General features: G+C 43.2%; 1 protein-coding gene across 7 annotated transcripts; it reads right to left on the bottom strand.

Moving 5' to 3' along the window:
• Positions 1 to 185: 185 nt before the first annotated feature.
• LOC310742888 (uncharacterized protein C21orf58) lies at positions 186 to 16,141 on the bottom strand. 7 transcript variants are annotated; one of them, XR_014538748.1, is made up of 9 exons: positions 15,459 to 16,141; positions 13,582 to 13,639; positions 12,823 to 12,929; positions 9,850 to 10,011; positions 9,098 to 9,212; positions 6,824 to 6,963; positions 3,238 to 3,460; positions 2,565 to 2,633; positions 186 to 361 (listed from the first exon to the last, which is right to left on the bottom strand). XR_014538748.1 is itself a non-coding variant. In XM_083572633.1 (9 exons), the coding sequence occupies exons 1-8, from the start codon at positions 15,516 to 15,518 to the stop codon at positions 2,591 to 2,593; spliced, it is 894 nt and encodes a 297-aa protein (XP_083428759.1). In that variant the 5' UTR covers positions 15,519 to 16,140; the 3' UTR covers positions 186 to 361; positions 2,565 to 2,590. The 7 variants fall into 7 exon arrangements, 6 of the variants coding, with proteins under 6 accessions (XP_083428759.1, XP_083428760.1, XP_083428762.1 ...); XM_083572633.1 differs by having other exon boundaries at positions 3,252 to 3,460; positions 15,459 to 16,140; XM_083572634.1 differs by having other exon boundaries at positions 3,252 to 3,460; positions 12,823 to 12,896; positions 15,459 to 16,140.
• Positions 16,142 to 18,915: the final 2,774 nt, after the last annotated feature.

Here is an 18,915-nt window from a genome sequence, read left to right as displayed (position 1 = left end):
CACTATGGGGAAGTTATTCGGGCCCTTCGCCATGACAAGGCAGTGATCCATGAAGGAGATATAGACTAGTTTAAAACCTATGTATAATGAAACCTTTGTATAATGTTTGTATTCTTTGGATGTACGTAACCAATTGTGTAACCATAAATACAACATACTATGAGAAGGAAACAAATAGCTATGTATCAAGGATGCTAAAACTTTATTGAAGCAAACTGTAAATGGATGCAACTCTTCCCTTAAGCAAACATTGCCCAATGTAATCTTCATTTACTGCATTCCTTCCTTATTTCAGGTCACAAGATTGTTGTCCGCTTGCCTTCCAAGAAGGGGTTCACCGCACTCTTAATCTCATTTCATGCTGTAAAGAAAAGACTCCTTGCTAAATAGTTCTCACCACACATCTGAATGCCAGTTGTAGCAGATCCACCACTTACCACCAATTAATAAAGCAGCAGACTCACCCTGCTTACTGCCCCAATTAAATATTGCATGCACACCTCATGGTAAGCCCCTTAAATTAATTTCTACCTTTTACCACATTTCATCTTGTGGGGGTGTCTTTTGGGAGGGAAAACGTAGGGTTTAGAGTCTTAGGCAGGAGTCGGTTAAACAAACAAGAAAAGTTTTATTAAAAAGGAGTTTGTGAAATAAAGTTGGTTCAGGAAATGCATTCTTTCAAGTAGAAGTTAACTTAATACTTAAACTAAATATAAAGATGTCACTGGCTTCTAGAATAGGTGGCGAAAGGCTTAACTCAGTTTCTGCTAATTAGTTGTGACTGGTGTTATAGTTAAATACTTTTTGCACAGCACAACTCCCTTCACAGATTAATTCTTTGGTTCACAAGTGAGGGGCACTTTTCCTCAGTTCCCCTCTTTCTTAACAATCCCACTCCTGAGGTATTTGAATTAGTATAACAGACCCAGGGGATCCCTTCACCCCTTGTGACTGGCTTGGGAGTCTTCTCTTTCTAGAAGAACCCTCCCCTCCTGACTGGAATGAGACCCAGGGAGTCCATATTACCACATCTTCTCCCTCTCCTGCCTCAGACTCAACCTTCCAGGTAACTCCTGTCTATCTTCCCCAGACCCTCAACTCAGGCTCCTATCTAAGCGGCAAGGCTCCTTCCTCTGGCTATGGATAGTCTCCTCAGAGCAGATGTTCCAGTCAGATCAGAAACAGTTCTCCCTCAGACAAATCCTCTCCTAATCCCTTTCTCCCATCCCAAATTCAGCCCTGAAGGATTTATCTCCCCCAGAAACAGCTCCTCTTATTTTCTCTCCAAAAGTGCTGGCTCCACCCCCTCCCCTCTGGCTTGCTGTCTAGGTATCCAATGGGAGAGAGGCTCCCGCCTTCTGGTGGAGTTTCTGAGAAAAAGCACCACCGGACTGGTCTGGCTCTGCTGTCTGTCACTCACACCAGTCTTCAATTCTATTGTTATTTCTAGAATCCTGCTATCAACTCCAGAGAAAACCCTCTTCCTAATTGTCATGCCTGTCAAATGTAAATGTATTTGCACGCTTCATCGTTACCTTGCACCTATGTACCTTTTGCAGCATCTCATTTCACGTGTAATATGATGAATCTCTGACACCTTATGCTGCCCAAAAACCTAAGCTATAAGGCTCCCTGCTCATCTTTCGACCGGGTTCTTTGCTGCTCATCTGTAAGGACCCAGTTGCAACTAAGAATAAAAGATCAGAGCTTAAAGCTGCCTTGCTTCACTTTGCTTGGTTACGATCAACCCACTCTTTCAAACCGCAATAGACCCACAAGGGGTCTCAAACCTCCCTTCATATTTTTACAACAGTGCTACTGAAATGTTTTATTATTTTTAACTTCTCTTTCATTGATTCACTGTTATTCACCCATGAATAACCCTGAGGCAAGATGCTTACCTCTGTGGGAAATTACAGGCCGGTTGAGTTTTCAGTCAGCTCTGAAATCTTTATTAAAAATGTAAACAATGGCCTTATTTCTGAAAAGCTAAAAGACTGGATCAGGAATAGTTAATAGTGAAGTGAGAAGTGAAGTGAAAGCATATTGAGTGATGTGTCAGTTGAATTGTCATCTGATGTGGTACCCAGAACTGGACCCCATTGCTGGTGGGGATTAAGGTGTGGATGTGGGCAGCTAAAGCATCTCTGGGACTTTAGAGTAGATAGTTTAATATGCAGGAAGGAGATCTCTACCCAGAACTGCCAGTTCCAGCCATTTACTGTCAGTGAAACAGCCAAGTACCCCCTTCTGGTGGGGTCAGAAAGATGATCCCAAACAATGTCAGTCAGATTGGACAGTTCTGAATTATGCACACTATCTCTGAACACATAAAGCTTCTTTCACCCATTTACCTTCTGATTTAATTATCTTCCCAAGAAAGGGGTGGGCTGCTTGCCACCCACTAGATGCCCCAGTCATTGCTCATAAGGCTGGCTGCTTTAGAAACGCCATAACTTTGATCATCTTAAGACTTATTATGACGTGGGCTTCTGGACTATGAGGCCAATTTCACATGGAGAGAAGAACCAAATATGAACACAGGAAGACTGTGTTCTGGTTACCTTTGCTAGTCAGGCACTGTAGAAGTCTACAAACCCGGGGGTAATCCAAGCAGTCCATTGGTAGGTACACTTGGAAGACAGAACAAGCCATTAGAAATATGCATTCATTGCAAGGAATTAATTTATACATGCACCCTTGCTTTATCATTTAGAAGGCATTTATATGACACTTAAAACTGCAGCATCCTATATATGAGTTTGCAGAGGGCTGGGAGCTCATATGAGACCTGGTACCTGCCTTGACAATTGAGCCAAAGTAGCCTGAATTGATTACTTTCTTAGTTCTCAAAATAATGTTAGGTATTGTACAGTGGTACCTCAGTTTTCGAAAGTCCCTGTTGATGAACATTTTGGTTTTTGAACTCTGTAAACCCGGAAGTAAGTGCTTCGGTTTTTGAACACACCTTGGAAGTCGAACATACCACACGGCTTCCGCTGAGTGCAAGATCCTGAGAGCTAGCTGTCAGCTACTGAGTGTTCAGTTTTCAAATGTTTCAGATCTTGAACGGTCTTCCGGGTATGGATTACATTCGAAAACCGAGGTACCGCTCTATCTTTGTGCCTTTGTTACAGCCAGTAAAAATATTGAAATAAAACTGAATTGGGAATACTGTAAGAAACCAGCGCCTTTCTGATGAAACCATGTTCCTAGAGTAGCAGCCTGTTGACTTACATATATTGACTTACACATACGCTGCAGATGTTGGGATGGGCAGGTGATGGAAATCAGATGGGAATCCTCCCAGTGGTGTGCCAAGGCCAGGTTGCATCACAGAAGGGCCCATGGAAAAGCCAAGCTGAGATGGGATGGCTGGCATCCCTGGAGGTGTGTAGTGGTGATGATGCACTGTTGGGGGTCGTGACTTCTCTGTTCTTACTAGAAGCGGAGCAGTGAGCTGCAGGTAGTTAAGGAAAGGAAAGTGTGTCACATTCACCCAGCTGTTGGGACAGGCAAGAATAAGGTTCAGATTCTGAAGCTGATCCAGTTTGTAGCTTTTTTGCTTAAGATCCCTCTATGTTTTAGCCCCACAAACAATTTAAATAAACCACTGGCCTTTTTCCTCTGCAAGTAATGTGAGGTAAAATTATAACCTTTCTTGTTGCAAGGTATGCAGTATATTCCTCTTTCATGTGTTTTATTTTTTTGGATCAAAGATCTTAGTAAAATCAACACTTCTGCATAGTAAGAAATGTTTTCCAAACAGTAGCTAATTTCTGCCTGTTTCAATAAAACACATCTTGCTTGTCTTTTCTTCCATGCTCGGATTGGCAAGGGAGCAGAGCAAGTCGAACACATTAGAGGAGGGATGGGGAACCTCCAGCATGTGTGCCAAACCTAGCCTGCCAGGGGTTCAACTTTGACCTGTGAGGCAGTTTCCCCCAAACCACGCCCACCTGCCCCACACCTTAGATGTGGGGAAAGAAGGGATGAAGCTGCCAGTGCACAACTGGGAGCCTTAAAGTGCACTCCCAACTCTGCATTGGAAGGGAAAGCAGGATCCGGCTCTATTGCCTATCAGCTGATGGGTAGTAAAGCCAAAGTCTCCTGGAGTTTCCCCATGGAGAATTGGCTCACACAGCAAGTGCCTACAGAAAGTAAACTCAGTGCTACCAAACCGATGAGCAGTCTGAAGCCCAGGTGATTTAAAGCACTGTGTAAGGGGCTTACTTGGCCTGCAAGGCTGGGATCTGAGAAGAATTTGGCCTGCAGAACCAAAAATGTTTTCCCCTCCTGCCTTAGAGATTAGCGTGGCTGCTCTACTAATCTTTGGCCAAATGCCCAGGAAAACAAAAGTCTTTGCCTAGTACCAAAATGATGACAATGTTGATGCAAGGTGGGTCTCCCTGGGAATAGCATTCCATAGATGGGGAGGATACTACATAAAAGGCCTCTCCTTTCATCACAAACTTCTGGATCTCTTCTTGGAGGTGGCATGCAGAGAAGGGTCTCAGAGAACAATCTCAGGATCTGGGAAGGTTCACATGGGTAAAGGTGGTCCTTTATGTGTCAAGTCATGAGTTGCATAAGGCTTTAAAGGTCAAAACCATCCCTTTCAATTCAGTAAGTACTCAATCAGGGGTACTCAACCTTTTTATACCTACCGCCCACCAATGCATCTTTCTTGATGGTAAAATTTCCTTACTGCCCACCAGTGCTCGATGGAAGGAGGATTCAGCTTGTGCCGTAGAACCCCCTACCACCTAGCTAGAATCCTGAAACGCCCACCAGTGGGAGGGAGGGACCAGGTTGACAACTCCTGATATGAACAATTGACAGCCAGTGCTGCCAGGTCAGAGCTTGTGCCATATGTCCATGCCTCTCTCAAAGAGGCACAAAGCACCTCCTTGGCACAGCCAGTGGTCCCCTCCCTGCTAAACGTTAGCATCTCAGCTCCAGGAGTTTCTGAATGAGATGGATTATCTAGATCCATTTCAATCTGGTTTTAGTCTGGATTTGGTAACAAAATCATGATGCCTTCCAAATTTCATACAATCGTAGAGTTGGAAGGAAACCCAAGGACCATCTAGTCCAACCCCCTGCAATGAAGGAATCTCAACTAGATCATACATGACAGGTGGCCATTCACCCTCTGCTTCAAAACCTCCAGGGAAGGAAAATCCACTACCTTCCAAGAGAGACTGTTCCACTGTCAAACAGCTCTTACTATCAGAAAGTTATTTAGTCAGAATCTCATTTCTTGGAACTGGAAGCCATTGCTTTGAGTCCTAGCCTCCAGAGCAAAAGAAAACAAACTTGCTCCGTCTTGCATGTGACAGTCCTTTAAATATTTGAAGATGGTTTTCCTATCTCCTCTCAGTCTCCTCAATACAAATCTTTATGACGGTTGTAAACCAGCATAAAAGGGTGGGATACAGTCATTTAAAATCTGAAAAGCGCTTTGGAAAGCTAAAAGGTATTAAAACAGAAGGTGAATATAAAAGTCTATAATAATTTAAAAGAAGCTAGAAGAAGGCATTGGGTGGGTGTGGAAGAGCAGAAAAAGGTTGATATATAAAAAGACTTCAACTATTAATTTACAAAGCACTCTGATATGTTCATTAAATCTGGTTTGTGGCACAGGTCCTCCTCCGGCGAATTTTGAGCACTGCTGTGCAGAATCTAGCAACAGTGTGTGTCGTAGCAGGATTGATATCTGAGAGCAGCAGGGAGGTATAGAATTGCCCCTGGTGCTTATGAAGTAGTGGGGAAATCAGGCTAATACGAGTGTCTCTGTAGTACAGGCACCGGAGAAGGACATGCTCTACCATTTCTATTTGTCCCGAGTCACAGGGGCGTTGTCTCTCCGGGTAGTCAATCTTCCTGTATAACGGCAGAGGGGAGGGCATGACACAGAGACAGGGTAAAAGCCCTTCGGTGTTTAGGAACTTTGAGTTTAGTTAGATATGCCATGGGGGGGGCAAAGTACCTGGTGGATTCCTTGGCAATAAAAGTTGGAGTCCTGGCTAGATCCAATTGGTGCTCTGTGTCTACTACATGTTGTTTAATGAGTGCTTTAGCCTGATCATATCCCATGTTAAGTGGAAGACCTGGAGAGAAGCCCAGGGATGAGATTTTAGTTGCCACTGCCTGTTTCCACATGGATTGAAAGTCATCGTTCATAGTTAGTGGGACAAGGCCACGGGGAAAGAAAGGTAGTTTAAACCAATAATTGAATATGGTCACCCACACTCTAGCCTCCACTTTTGTGAAGCCTGTCTCTAGTCTTAGAGTAGCATTAGACACATATTGGAACATGAAGGACTGACCTTAGTAATTTGGATTGTACAAGTTCTAGTGGTGCAAAATTGGAAAAGGGACCCAACTAGGCACCATAGAGAAGTTGTGCTATTGGCTTGGCTTCAAATAATTTGACTCAGTCTCCTCTTTTTCCAGGCTGAACAAACCCAACTCCCTCAACTGTTCCTCATAAGGCTTGTTTCCCACACCCTCGTCCTCCTGGTCACCCTCCTCTGCACACTTTCCAGATTCTTAATATTATTTAAGTAACAATTACATGCTGCATGGCATGGAGGGGAGGAAGAGCTTCTGTGGAGCTCATAAGCTCTCTTTTCAAATGTACACTTTTTTATTTGTCATCCCCCCCCCCACCAGTTACTGTGCTCATTGGCCCTGAGCTATTTTGTTTCTTTGAATAAAGATTTAACTTCAAGGACACCTTGTGAGTTATTGCTGATCTTCTCCTAACTCTCGCCTTGGCAATCAGTTAACATTTAGTGTCCTTTAAAAACAAGTTTACCTGTTGTCCATGGTGAAGCACAGGAACTCCTTGCCCACCAGCTGGTGAATAAGCAGGTGGTGGCAGAGATTTCAACATCATGTTCTGCATAATAATCTGATGCATCTGTGCATTTTGCATTAGCATCATTTCCACCATATCTAGGAACACATGAAGATCAGGATCAAGAGACAACACTCTGCTTACTACAGAGATCACAACAGAATGCTAGGGAGAAGCAGCCTTCATCTTTTCAGCTCAGAAGCTTTTGAATAAGCAGCGGCCCTGTCTGTTTCCTTTGTATTCTAAACTATGAAAGATCAGCAATATAAGTAACTTGGAGTGATTATGTGCAATCAGGAAGGAAGAAATGAAGATGCCTCTAGAATTCCTTCTATCTGTGAAATGGCACATACTGTGTAGTTGTAGACAACATGTCTGCCAGAGGTTGGAATAATGCACCCACTGTATATGCAAATGTGTGGCAAGCAGTGCTTTTTCCTTTTCCTTTTTAAGAAAAATGGTGCCAGTACTCACCATGAAGTTATTACAGTAAGTGCCACACCTTTAAGGTGCCAGTACTGTATACCTTTGCGTATCCCCAGGAAAAAAGCACTGGTGGCAAGACCAGTCCTTCTCTATGCAGGAAAACAGATGCGAAGAGCTTTAACTGTATTATCTTGTAACTGAAGTGTCAATCTATATGTGATGCTGAAAATCGATGAAGCATCTCCTGATCTTTTCTGTCCTTGTGGGAAACACCCCAAATATCCAATTTTCCCAACTTCCATACATAGGAAAGAAGCTAGGATGGATAATTCTGAAGGCAGCCCATCCCTTTTAGTCCAATAAAATTTAGACTGCCCCACCAGCTGCATAAAGGTTTTTTCAAAGTTGGGAGTTCCTTCAAGTATCTGCTATGTCACGCCTGGTTTGGCCCTAGAAGTACATCCCTAAAATGGAGATGGAGTAATTGGCAGAGGAGGAAAGGGACTAGCCATCAATGTCTTTCTGCTCATTAGGGATAAAAGGTAGAAGGTAAAGGACCCCTGGATGGTTAAGTCCAGTCAAAGATGACTATGGGGTGCGGAGCTAGTCTTGCTTCAGGCCAAGGGAGCTGGCATTTGTCCACAGACAGCTTTCCAGGTCATGTGGCCTGCATGACTAAACTGCGTCTGGCACAATGGGACCCTGTGACAGAAGTCAGAGTGCGTGGCAATGCCATTTACCTACCCGCTACAGCAGGTATTTATCTACTTGCCCTGGTATGCTTTCGAACTGCTATGTTGGCAGAAACTGGGACACAGCAATGGGAGCTCACACCATCACACGGATTCGAACTGCCAACCTCCCAACTGGCAAGCCCAAGAGACTCAGTGGTTTAGACCACAGCATAACCCACATCCTGCATCATAGGGATACCCAAAGAAAGACAGGAAGAGATCCTGGCTCTCCCCTTACTATGATTTGACTTTCCTACAAACTTCAAGGGTTCACTCTCTGCTCTCCTTGCATGGAAGCATTCAGAATAGTTTACATCTCCATTGTACTATAACGCTCTGAAAATGTGGTGCAGTGAAATAAACTCAGAAATAAGTTTGGTTCTATGTGGGCTGCCAGCTTGCTGCAGTTTGTAGCAAGGCACACCTTAGTTCACACAGGCATCTCTCTATGCTATGTTGTGCATGCAGGAAGGATGATGTGAGATGGAAAAAATGCTAGGCAAATCTGAAAAGGGCCTCACAGCCTGTTTCCATGCCCCTTTACTCAAAAGTAAAGGTAAAGAGGCCCCTGTTCATTAGGTCCAGTCGTGGCCGACTCTGGGGTTGTGGCGCTCATCTCGCTTTATTGGCCGAGGGAGCCGGCATACAGCTTCCGGGTCATGTGGCCAGCATGACTAAGCCGCTTCTGGCGAAGCAGAGCAGCGAACGGAAACGCTGTTTACCTTCCCGCCAGAGCAGTACCTACCGTATTTGACGTGCTTTCGAACTGCTAGGTTGGCAGGAGCAGGGACCAAGCAACGGGAGCTCACCCCGTCACGGGGATTTGAACTGCCGACCTTCTGATCGGCAAGTCCTAGGCTCTGTGGTTTAACCCACAGCGCCACCTGTGTCCCTCTTACTCGAAAGTAAATCTCACTTAATTCAGGGGATCTTAATCCTAAGTATGCACAGGGTTGTAAGATGTGCTGTAATTCTCTGCACATTTAACCTACGTCTACCCAGAAAAAGTCCCCCCGTTTTCAATGCACCCCGAAAAAGTTTCCCCATTTTCAATGCGTATGGGATTGCCCACCTTCCTTAATACTGCCAGAGCGTGGGCCTGCGCAAGGCTGCGGAGGTGGAATCTGGGTAATGAGTGGTGGATGCTGAGGAATTTGCTGAATAATGGTTGCTGGCTGCTGAGGCAACTTGGAAAAGAAAGGAAGCAAAAACAAAATAATAACTGATCAAAGTGTAGCCAAAATCCTAGACTTTGATTAAATCCTGTCAGTACTCAATACACTAAGCAGCAAATACTGTAAACTGATACATATTTTGTGTTCAGTTCATTATTGGACTAATCAAGGATTATTGTTTTTTTACAGTTTCTTCTATGTCTGGTAACCCGAGGTACTACTGTACTGTCCTCCTGCTCCTGGGAAGATTCAGGATCCTGATCAGAAACAGGGGGAGGGGGAGGTTCCCGCCATTCCTCCTCAGCACAGTCCCTGACACTATGTTAGTTTTTTTTAAAATACTCTGCCATAGATTTCCCAAGCCAATTCTAAGTTTTACATTTATATATTAGTTTTGAATCAAACAAAGTTGATCTAAACCTTTCATGTGCAAAATCTCCCTTAGTACACCTGTGCAAGTATGCTTTCACACGCACAGCGCTGGAGCTTTCATCTGTTAATAGGAATGATCAACACCAGGAAATTCGGGCCAGGAATTTAGACAGGATTATCCACCGTCAGGTTTCTGTTAATGAAAAAATCATTCATCTATGCATCCATCATTTGCAGTTCCAAACTATATAGTTCTTTTTTATAATTAGGCACTCACTGTCTGCTGGATAATCCTTGGCTGTTCAGGTGGAGGAGGAGGAGGAAGAGGAGGAAGAGGAGGAGGAATTTGGTAGAAATGTTCTGGTTCTGGTCTGAAGTGCTTCCTGTGGAGTCTTGGCAAGCCACGTGGTAATGACAATTCTTCCAGAAAATTTTGCTCCTACAATACCAAATATATATGCTTTCCTTAAGAGGGAAAATGAGTTGCATTTTTTTTCTAATTCACAAACCTTGTTGTGCCAAGTGTATCAGTGAGAAATGAAAGATTTAACTATTTACTAAAAATATTTAAATTTTTCATGACATAGGAGACCAGTGACTGCACTTCCCAATTCCATTAAACATTAAAGCTGGTATGAGAGATTCTGGATTTGATAGGAGCAATGACAGCATGGTGGGCCAACAATATTTGTGTCTACTGGGAGACACAAACCACTGAGATTTCACCCAATGCACGGAATGCCATCAAGAATGAGAAGTCCAATGGGTTTAACATAAGCCAAATGTGAAAAGCAAAATTAACTTATTCAAAGAAACAACATAGCTCAGGTCCAGTAAGCCCAGTAACTCTCGCCAGTAGATCTTGCCCCAATGAGGCAGTTGTGAGGACTGAACATCCCCGTCTTTCCACAGCTCCCTAAGATTCCTCCTCCCCTGCATCCTTCCCAAGCAACCTCTCGGTCTTGTCTGTCTTTGCTCTGTCCTCTTCATACCTCTGTGGGTTATGGGAAACCAGGGAGGAGGGAAACTAGTCACTGCAGGAGAGGGAGACCTCTGGCTTCTTTAGCAGCCTGCCTGGTCTCTGCCTCTTGCCCCCCAGCCTCCTCCTCTGCCTCTGATTCTGGACTGCTCTCTGCCACAGCCTCTTCCTGCTCACTAAACCCTGTTGCCTCTTCAGCTTACACCTCCTCCTCCCAGTCTTCTCCCTCATCCCACCACCAGTCCCCTGGCTCTGAGCCTTCTTCCCTTGGGGGTCCCATCCACTCCTCCCACCACTCCTCTACATCTAGCCAATCCATGGCAGGCAGTAGCAGAAGGAGACGAAGCTAACTTGAACCACATAAGTTTTAGTTAAGTTGAACTGCTGTACAGCTATGTGCTTTGCCCAGACTGCGGGGTAACATGTTGCCTGCCTCCCAAGTGGTGCGAGCTTCCAGGGGTTCCAGGCACTCACACAGGGTTCATGTTTCCTTTTGGGAATGAGCCACAGTGGAGACGGCGGTGTCTTTGTTTTACTTACACATATATACAACCTGAGCCTATGGTGGATGGGTTCACAGCATTGACACCCCAAGAAGGTCTTGTTTCTCCCATAGCCACAGCCTTGGATTCAAGCAGAATTCAGCTATGGCTTTCTCTCCGCCTTTTCCAGCCAGCAACTTTTTTGCATCTAGCTCCTAGCTCACTCAACAGCATACTCTCAACTCTGGCCTTTTGTCTTTCTAACTAACAGACAGTTTGGGAGGGAGGCCCCCCCCTTCTCCCCTCCCCGGCACAGAGCTACTCCTTTGTTTCCTTAAGGACCCATCTTTAGCCAGCTATTACCAGGCTGGTCTGGCTATTCCATGCTGGATCCAAGAATTTTTCCCTCCAAAGAAAACTCATAACAGCATCCTTAGAGACTTCCAAGAGTTTAACAGTCTGACCTTATATATATGTGTCTCCTCAGAAGTAAGTCTTATTGAGTTCAATAGCACTTACCGTATTTTTCCCTCTATAACACGCAGATTTTTTCTCCTAAAAAGGAAGGGGAAATGTCTGTGCGTGTTATTGAGCGAATGTGTGGTCCCTGGAGCCAAATGGCAAAAAAAATCAGGCAAAAATCAAATCGCGCGTCTCGGAGAAGGGAAACCTGAAAAGAGGAAGTGGCTGCTTTCCTGCATTCTGCCTCAGGGTCTTACTGCCCACCCTCCTCTGTTTCCTTGCTGTGTTTGCTCAAACGGAACAAAGAGCAGGGAAAGCCCCTCCCCTCCAGGCAAGCAGAGAGAGAGAGAGAGAGAGCTGGCTGGCTTGGGTGGGTAGGTGAGGGAAAACTTTTGCCTTCCTTTCCTCCCTCCCGTTATACCCCTCTCCTGCATTCTTAGCCAGCTGCTTCTCTGCACACCCCTCTCGTGCTCCTTGTCCATTCTGTATTTTTCCTTCCTTCCCCACTTAAAATGTGGTTAAAAAGCATGGATCCACATGGATCCTCAGGATCTTTGCATTGGGTCACCCCAAATTCACCATCAGATCACATAGCATGTCCATGGCTACAGCCTGCCCCCCAAAAATCACACACGCACTGTTGCCTGGGGCTGCAATGGTGCAAAAATGTGGTTAAAAAGCATGGATCCACATGGATCCTCAGGATCTTTGCATTGGGTCACCCCAAATTCACCATCAGATCACATAGCATGTCCATGGCTACAGCCTGCCCCCCCCCCAAATCACGCACCCACTGTTGCCTGGGGCTGCAATGGTGCAAAAACGTGGTTACAAAACATGGATCCTCAGGATCTTTGCATTGGGTCACCCCAAATTCACCATCAGAGCACATAGCATGTCCATGGCTACAGCCTGCCCCCCCCCAAATCACACACCCACTGTTGCCTGGGGCTGCAATGGTGCAAAAACGTGGTTACAAAGCATGGATCCACAGGGATTCTCAGGATTTTTGCATTGGGTCACCCCAAATTCACCATCAGATCACATGTCTGTGGCCACAGCATGAAGCACAAAAATGATACATCCACTGTTTCATTCAGAATGTTTTTTCCCTTGTTTTCCTCCTCTAAAAACGATGTGCGTGTTATGGTCAGGTGCGTGTTATCGAGCGAAAAATACGGTACTCTTACTCTCAGGTAGGACTGTTAGGACTGCAGCCTTCATGTGTTGGAAGAAACTTCATAGTACTGAATCATAGAAATGTAGAATTGTACAGATGGAAGGGACCCTGAGGGTCATCTAGTCCAACCCCCTGCCTGAGACATACCCTGAGCTGCTGCAGAAGATCCTTTCTTCGTCTCAGTGCACTTTGCAATGCATTGCCATGGCTGCCATAATTCCCTGCAAAAACAGTTGGAAAGAGTCTGCCATCTCCTTTAGTTTTACAATTTTTCAGTAATTTACAAAACAAAGGAAAGGGGGGTAGATAAAGGAGGGGGAAGAAGGCATTTAGTTGGTGGTTCGGTTTTAGATCCAATTCAAGGCACTCAGCTAGTATTTAAAGCTCTAAATGATTCAGGCCACAAATATCCTTCACTACAGACCCTTCCGGGATTTCCATCACCCTCAGAAATTTGGGTAGTAGCAGCCTGGGAAAGGACCTCTGTTCTGGAATTCTCTACCCACAAGGGGGTGTCTGGCACCTTCATTGTGTCATTTTTTGTCATATGCCTCTTAACCCTAGTTTTGACACCCAGGATGTGTGCTTTGGAACCCACTCTATTCTCTTATGTTTTAACTCTTTCTAGTATTGTATTTTAAAGTTGTTCTAACATGTCCTGGGACCACATGTGAAGGTAAATAATCTAATAAATAATGATAATATAGGGTGGATTTTCATTGTCTTCCTCACCATCAGAAGTCCTATTGGTCCATAGATCTGTAGTGGGTGGAATGCAGAGAAAGTTTGTCACAATCCACATCTATCCCATAGTAAATGTTGAGAAATCCTGTTTAATGCATTTTCCCTCAAACCAACATTACAAATTGATTCATATGGAGATATGAGTGAGCTTTAACTTCTTACTTGCTGCAGAAAAGGAAGATTCCAAATCATCAGTGTTTTCACGTTCATTTTCTAGTTTCTGTGGATCAAAGCAGAATGAGGATTAACAAAAAATTCAGAACCTCAGCTTTGACTGTCAATAAGTAATTGAACATCACAAAACCTACAAAGATTTGTGCAATCTGTGCGCTGTGAAAGTGGGAGTTGTTAGCACTAGTTTATGTTGAGTCCTAAAAAGGTAAAGGTAAAGGACCCCTGACAGTTACCGGTAAGTCCAGTTGCGATTGACTCTGGGGGTGCGGTGCTCATCTCGCTTTACTGGCCGAGGGAGCCGACGTTTGTCTGCAGTTTTTCCAGGTCACGTGGCCAGCTTGACTAAGCCGCTTCTGGCAAAACCAAGAGCAGCACGCAGAAATGCCATTTACCTTCCCGCCGGAGCAGTACCTATTTATCTACTTGCACTTGACATGCTTTCGAACTGCTAGGTTGGCAGAAGCTGGGACCGAACAACGGGAGCTCACCCCATCATGGGGATTCGAACTGCCAACCTTCTGATTGGCAAGCCAAGGCTCAGTGGTTTACACCACAGCCTCACCCGCGTCCCCTGTTGAGTCATACTTAGTACTTAAAGAATGTTTTTACCAGAACCAGAACCCCTCTCCTGTAGCTCTTTCATGTCCTAAGACAGTTCTTTGCTGTGTGCTTGCATTCCTTCTTAGGATTTAAGTTGATCAGAGTGGTTAGAGTACGACCCCGGAGACCAGGTTCAAATCCCCAACGGGGAACTGTGGGCCAGTCACTGCCTAACCTACTTCACAGGGTTGTTGTGATAATAAAATGGAGAGGGGGAGCTCTGTAGAGAAAAAGTGGGCTATAAATGTATTGATAATTTATTTTCTATTATTTCAAACAATTTTTATACTGCTGGATTGTAAAAACAACAACCCTTGTTTGTAAAAATACATTTAGATCTCACTTTTCCTCCCAATAGCTCCAGATGGCATATCTGGTTCTCCTCCTGCCTGCTTGATCCTCACAACCCTCTCAGGTGGGTGAGGTGGAAAGAGAATGACTGGCCCAACTTGGTCATCCACTGAGCTTTATGGCTGCGCAGGGATTTGAAGCCGGATCTCTGTGGTCCTATCCTATTCCAGCACTTCATCCACTAGACCAGAGCTTTCCCAACTTTTCATGGTGGATTTTGACATGCATCATTTCACAACATAGTGATTCAGTTTCACTAGCAAACCAGAGGTTAAACTAACCCCTTACACACTAACGTGTCGCGACACACAGTTTGGAAAGCTCAGCACTAGACTACCCTGGCTCTTTTCTGTGGCATATATAGGGGAATTCTTGAATAACTTATGGGATTGTGTTAGGCCAGAAATTAGGTAGGTCTGGGAGGATGAGTGAGTGAACATGGTTTTAGTAAGTTTAACATAGAAAAGGCTTTGAGAATGAAGGAAATGTGGGAGGGAAAATAGCTAAGACAAGGCCTATTTCAAAACATAAGCAAGTCTAAATATAACCAAGGAAGGTTAGTATGTTCAACTAGGCAGGTATCAACTTTTATATTAGAAAGTTGGGAAGTTGATGCATCATGAATAAGGGTTGAAATATATTAAAAAATTGTCCAGTAGCACCTTAAGAGACCTGCACACTTCTTCAGATACACACACAAGGGTAGCCTGGACTTCACATATTAGCTGTCAGGGTGCTGAGTTTGTAAACTACTTTGCTGATCAGCATGGATGGATGCAGGGCAGAAGAGTTAACTAGTTAAAAATCCCGCTTTGGATATTTTTGCTTTGCCCACTACCAATTTAGTGCTAGTTTGCAAAAACAATAGTGTTGGAAGTTATAACCTAGATATGACCTTAGAAAAATTACCTTACCTTCTCAAGGAGTTTGAGTTTGAGTCGAGTCATGTGATCAGCCACCTCCGAGTCTGTCATCCTGACAAAATTTCAGGGCAAAAGGCTCTTCAAATCACAAAGGACAGCAGTTTGCTTTTTTAATGTGTGTTGCTTCTTTCTTCCTCCAGGCTCTTTGTCGAAATTTTCCATAAAGTTTCTGTGATAATTTCAGTCCCAAATTAGAAAGGAAAAGAGAATCCTTTCATAATACACAGTGTCTCTTGCAGTGTGCACAGTATGGTTACTAAGATATTGCTCTGCTTGAACAACAGCAGCATTTTCTCAGTGGTTGCTGGCTTTCCCCATACAAAGTCACTAAGCCCAGCCCTGTGCGTTGCTAACATGCTCCTGTTAAGCTCAGGTTACTCTGTAGCTGTTTGCATTGTCTGTGACCTAAACAAACTCAGGCACTAACCTGGTTCATATGAGGTTTGGTCAACTGAAAGAAAAGAAAAAATCCAGTTGGGCGAGGCTGTTCTTGATACTATCAAATCAAACGAGGGTGTCAAACCAAGCATTTCGCAACCATCACTTAAAAGTACCTTAATCTAGGCAAGTCTCAAGGAAAGCCCAAACAGAAATTGGATATTGAGATAGCTCAGTCGGAAGAGCATGAGACTCTCAATCTCAAGGGTCATGTATTAGACATAAGATTCCTGCACTGCAAGGGGTTGGACTAGATGACCCTTAAGGATATCTTCCAACTCCACAATTCTATGATTCTGTGCATTAGACCCATCAGATTTTTCACTTTGCCAGATCTCCCTCTTTCTTCAAATTTCCTTTCACATGAAGTCACTGTACAGTACAGGCAACACTTGTTTTGTGCGGGGTTTCTGTTCCAGACCCTCACATGCGTCAGCAGAGCCTAAGTCCGTTCTGCCCATTTTCTTTTTTTTTTTTAAGATATTTATTCGAATTTTCCATTTTATACAAACAAAGAAAAAATTAAAAAGAAAAAAATAATAAAAACACATAAAGTTCATAACTTATTTTTCAATAACATATTTCCCTGACCTCCTCATGCCTCCCCTTCTTGTATTCCAGTTCAAATTGTTTATCCAGCAAATCCTTATCTCATAGCATTACAGCTAAAAAACCTCTTATTTTCTATCCATCTTCTTAAATTATTGTAGCTTAAACTTTTACTTATATACAAAGAAAAAAGAACCATTTTTTCATATTCTTTTGTGCCATTACAGCTAGAAACCACTTAATTTCAATCCAACATCACTCAACATTCATTAATATTGCAGTGTTTTTGTAAGTAATCCTTGAATTTCTTCCATTCTTCTTCTGCCGACTCTTCTCCCTGGTCACGGATTCTGCCAGTCATTTCTGCCAATCCCATAAAGTCAATCAACTTCGTCTGCCATTCTTCCAGAGTGGGTAAATCTTGCGTCTTCCAATACTTTGCGATGAGTATTCTTGCTGCTGTTGTAGCATACATAAAGAAAGTTCTATCCTTTTTTAACACCAATTGGCCGACCATGCCCAAGAGAAAGGCCTCTGGTTTCTTCACAAAGGTATATTTAAATACCTTTTTCAATTCATTATAAATCATTTCCCAGAAAGCCTTAATCCTAGGGCACGTCCACCAAAGGTGAAAAAATGTACCTTCATTTTCTTTACATTTCCAACATTTATTATCGGGCAAATGATAAATTTTTGCAAGCTTGACTGGGGTCATGTACCACCTGTATATCATTTTCATAATATTTTCTTTTAAGGCATTGCATGCCATAAATTTCATACCTGTGGTCCACAACTGTTCCCAGTCAGCAAACATAATGTTATGTCCAACATCTTGTGCCCATTTAATCATAGCAGATTTAACTGACTCATCTTGGGTGTTCCATTTCAACAGCAAGTTATACATTTTTGACAGAATCTTAGTTTTGGGTTCTAACAGTTCTGTTTCTAGTTTGGATTTTTCCACCTGGAAGCCAATTTTCTTGTCCAAATTATAAGCCTCCATTATCTGAAAATAATGAAGCCAGTCTCGCACTTTATCTTTTAGTTTCTCAAAACTCTGCAATTTCAATTTGTCGCCTTCTTGTTCCAAAATCTCCCAATATTTTGGCCATTTGGCCTCCATATTGAGCATTTTCTGAGCCTTCGCTTCCATTGGTGATAACCACCTTGGGGTTTTATTTTCAAATAAATCTTTATATCTTGTCCAGACATTAAACAATGCTCTTCTGACAATATGGTTTTTAAATGCTTTATGAGCTTTAACCTTGTCATACCACAGATATGCATGCCACCCAAAAACATTGTTAAAACCTTCTAGATCCAAAATGTCTGTGTTCTCAAGAAGTAGCCAATCTTTCAACCAGCAGAACGCTGCTGATTCATAATAAAGTTTAAAGTCTGGCAGGGCAAATCCACCCCTTTCTTTTGCATCAGTTAATATCTTAAATTATATTCTTGGCTTCTTGCCCTGCCAGACAAATTTAGAAATGTCTTTCTGCCACTTCTTGAAACAGTCCATCTTGTCCACAATTTGCAATGTTTGAAACAAAAACAACATTCTAGGCAATACATTCATCTTTATAGCTGCAATTCAACCCAACAAGGAAAGCTTCAAATTTGTCCAAATTTCTAAATCTTTTTTCACTTCCGCCCAGCATTTTTCATAGTTATCTTTAAACAAATTCCCATTTTTTGCTGTCATATTAATCCCCAGGTATTTCACTTTCTTCACAACAGTTAGACCTGTTTCATTCTGAAACTTCCCTCTTTCAATTGGTGTTAAGTTTTTCTCTAAAACCTTAGTTTTTGACTTATTCAATTTAAATCCTGCCACTTGGCCAAATTCTTGAATTAGTTCTAAAACTCTTTTGGTACTAGATTCTGGCTCCTGTAACGTCAAAACTAGATCATCTGCAAATGCTCTGTTTATACTGTTTAGCTCCAACCTCGTTCTGCCCATTTTCATGTCATCTTTACAACATTTTGGGGCTATTTTCAAGTTCAGTGCTATGCGCATGTGCATGATTGTGTATCATTCGGACGCACCTAAATTGGTCCTTGCCTGTACAGAGAAAATAATGCATACCTTTTGATTCATGAATAAATTGTTACAAACTGAATAAAATCAAACAGTTAAGAGGTCCCGGACAGCAGATTGTCTCGAGCTAGCTGGTTCCATCTGGCAATACAGGAGCAAGTATAGAACTTCACGCTGTGCATAGAGTACAGTGGTACCTTGGTTCTCAAATGCCTTGGTTTGCGAACTTTTTCCAGAAGCGAACATGCTCCGTTTTGTGTTATACTGACGATTTGAGTGCCATACTTCCATTTTGAGAGTTACACTGAGGTCTGTCTGTTTTTGCTATTTATTTTGCGTTTTGTTTTTGCTGCTCATTTTTTGTTTTTGTGACTGTATGGAACCCAGTTCAGTTACTGATTGACTGCAGTACATTGTTTATTG

This window comes from Podarcis filfolensis, assembly GCF_964270895.1.
Source record: "Podarcis filfolensis genome assembly, chromosome: 1".
Lineage (NCBI taxonomy): Eukaryota > Metazoa > Chordata > Lepidosauria > Squamata > Lacertidae > Podarcis > Podarcis filfolensis.
Note: the sequence above shows the minus strand (reverse complement) of the source record. Positions and strands in the feature narration are given on the sequence as shown.

Excerpts from the sequence above, each read along its gene's own strand:
- LOC310742888 (XM_083572633.1), bottom strand. The coding sequence starts at position 15,518 with ATGACAGACTCGGAGGTGGCTGATCACATGACTCGACTCAAACTCAAA. Across the intron at positions 12,930-13,581 it reads ATCTTCCTTTTCTGCAGCAA|GAGATGGCAGACTCTTTCCA; the intron begins GTAAGAAGTTAA and ends GTAAAACTAAAG. Across the intron at positions 3,461-6,823 it reads TGCTTCACCATGGACAACAG|CTCACTGCTCCGCTTCTAGT; the intron begins GTAAACTTGTTT and ends AACTACCTGCAG.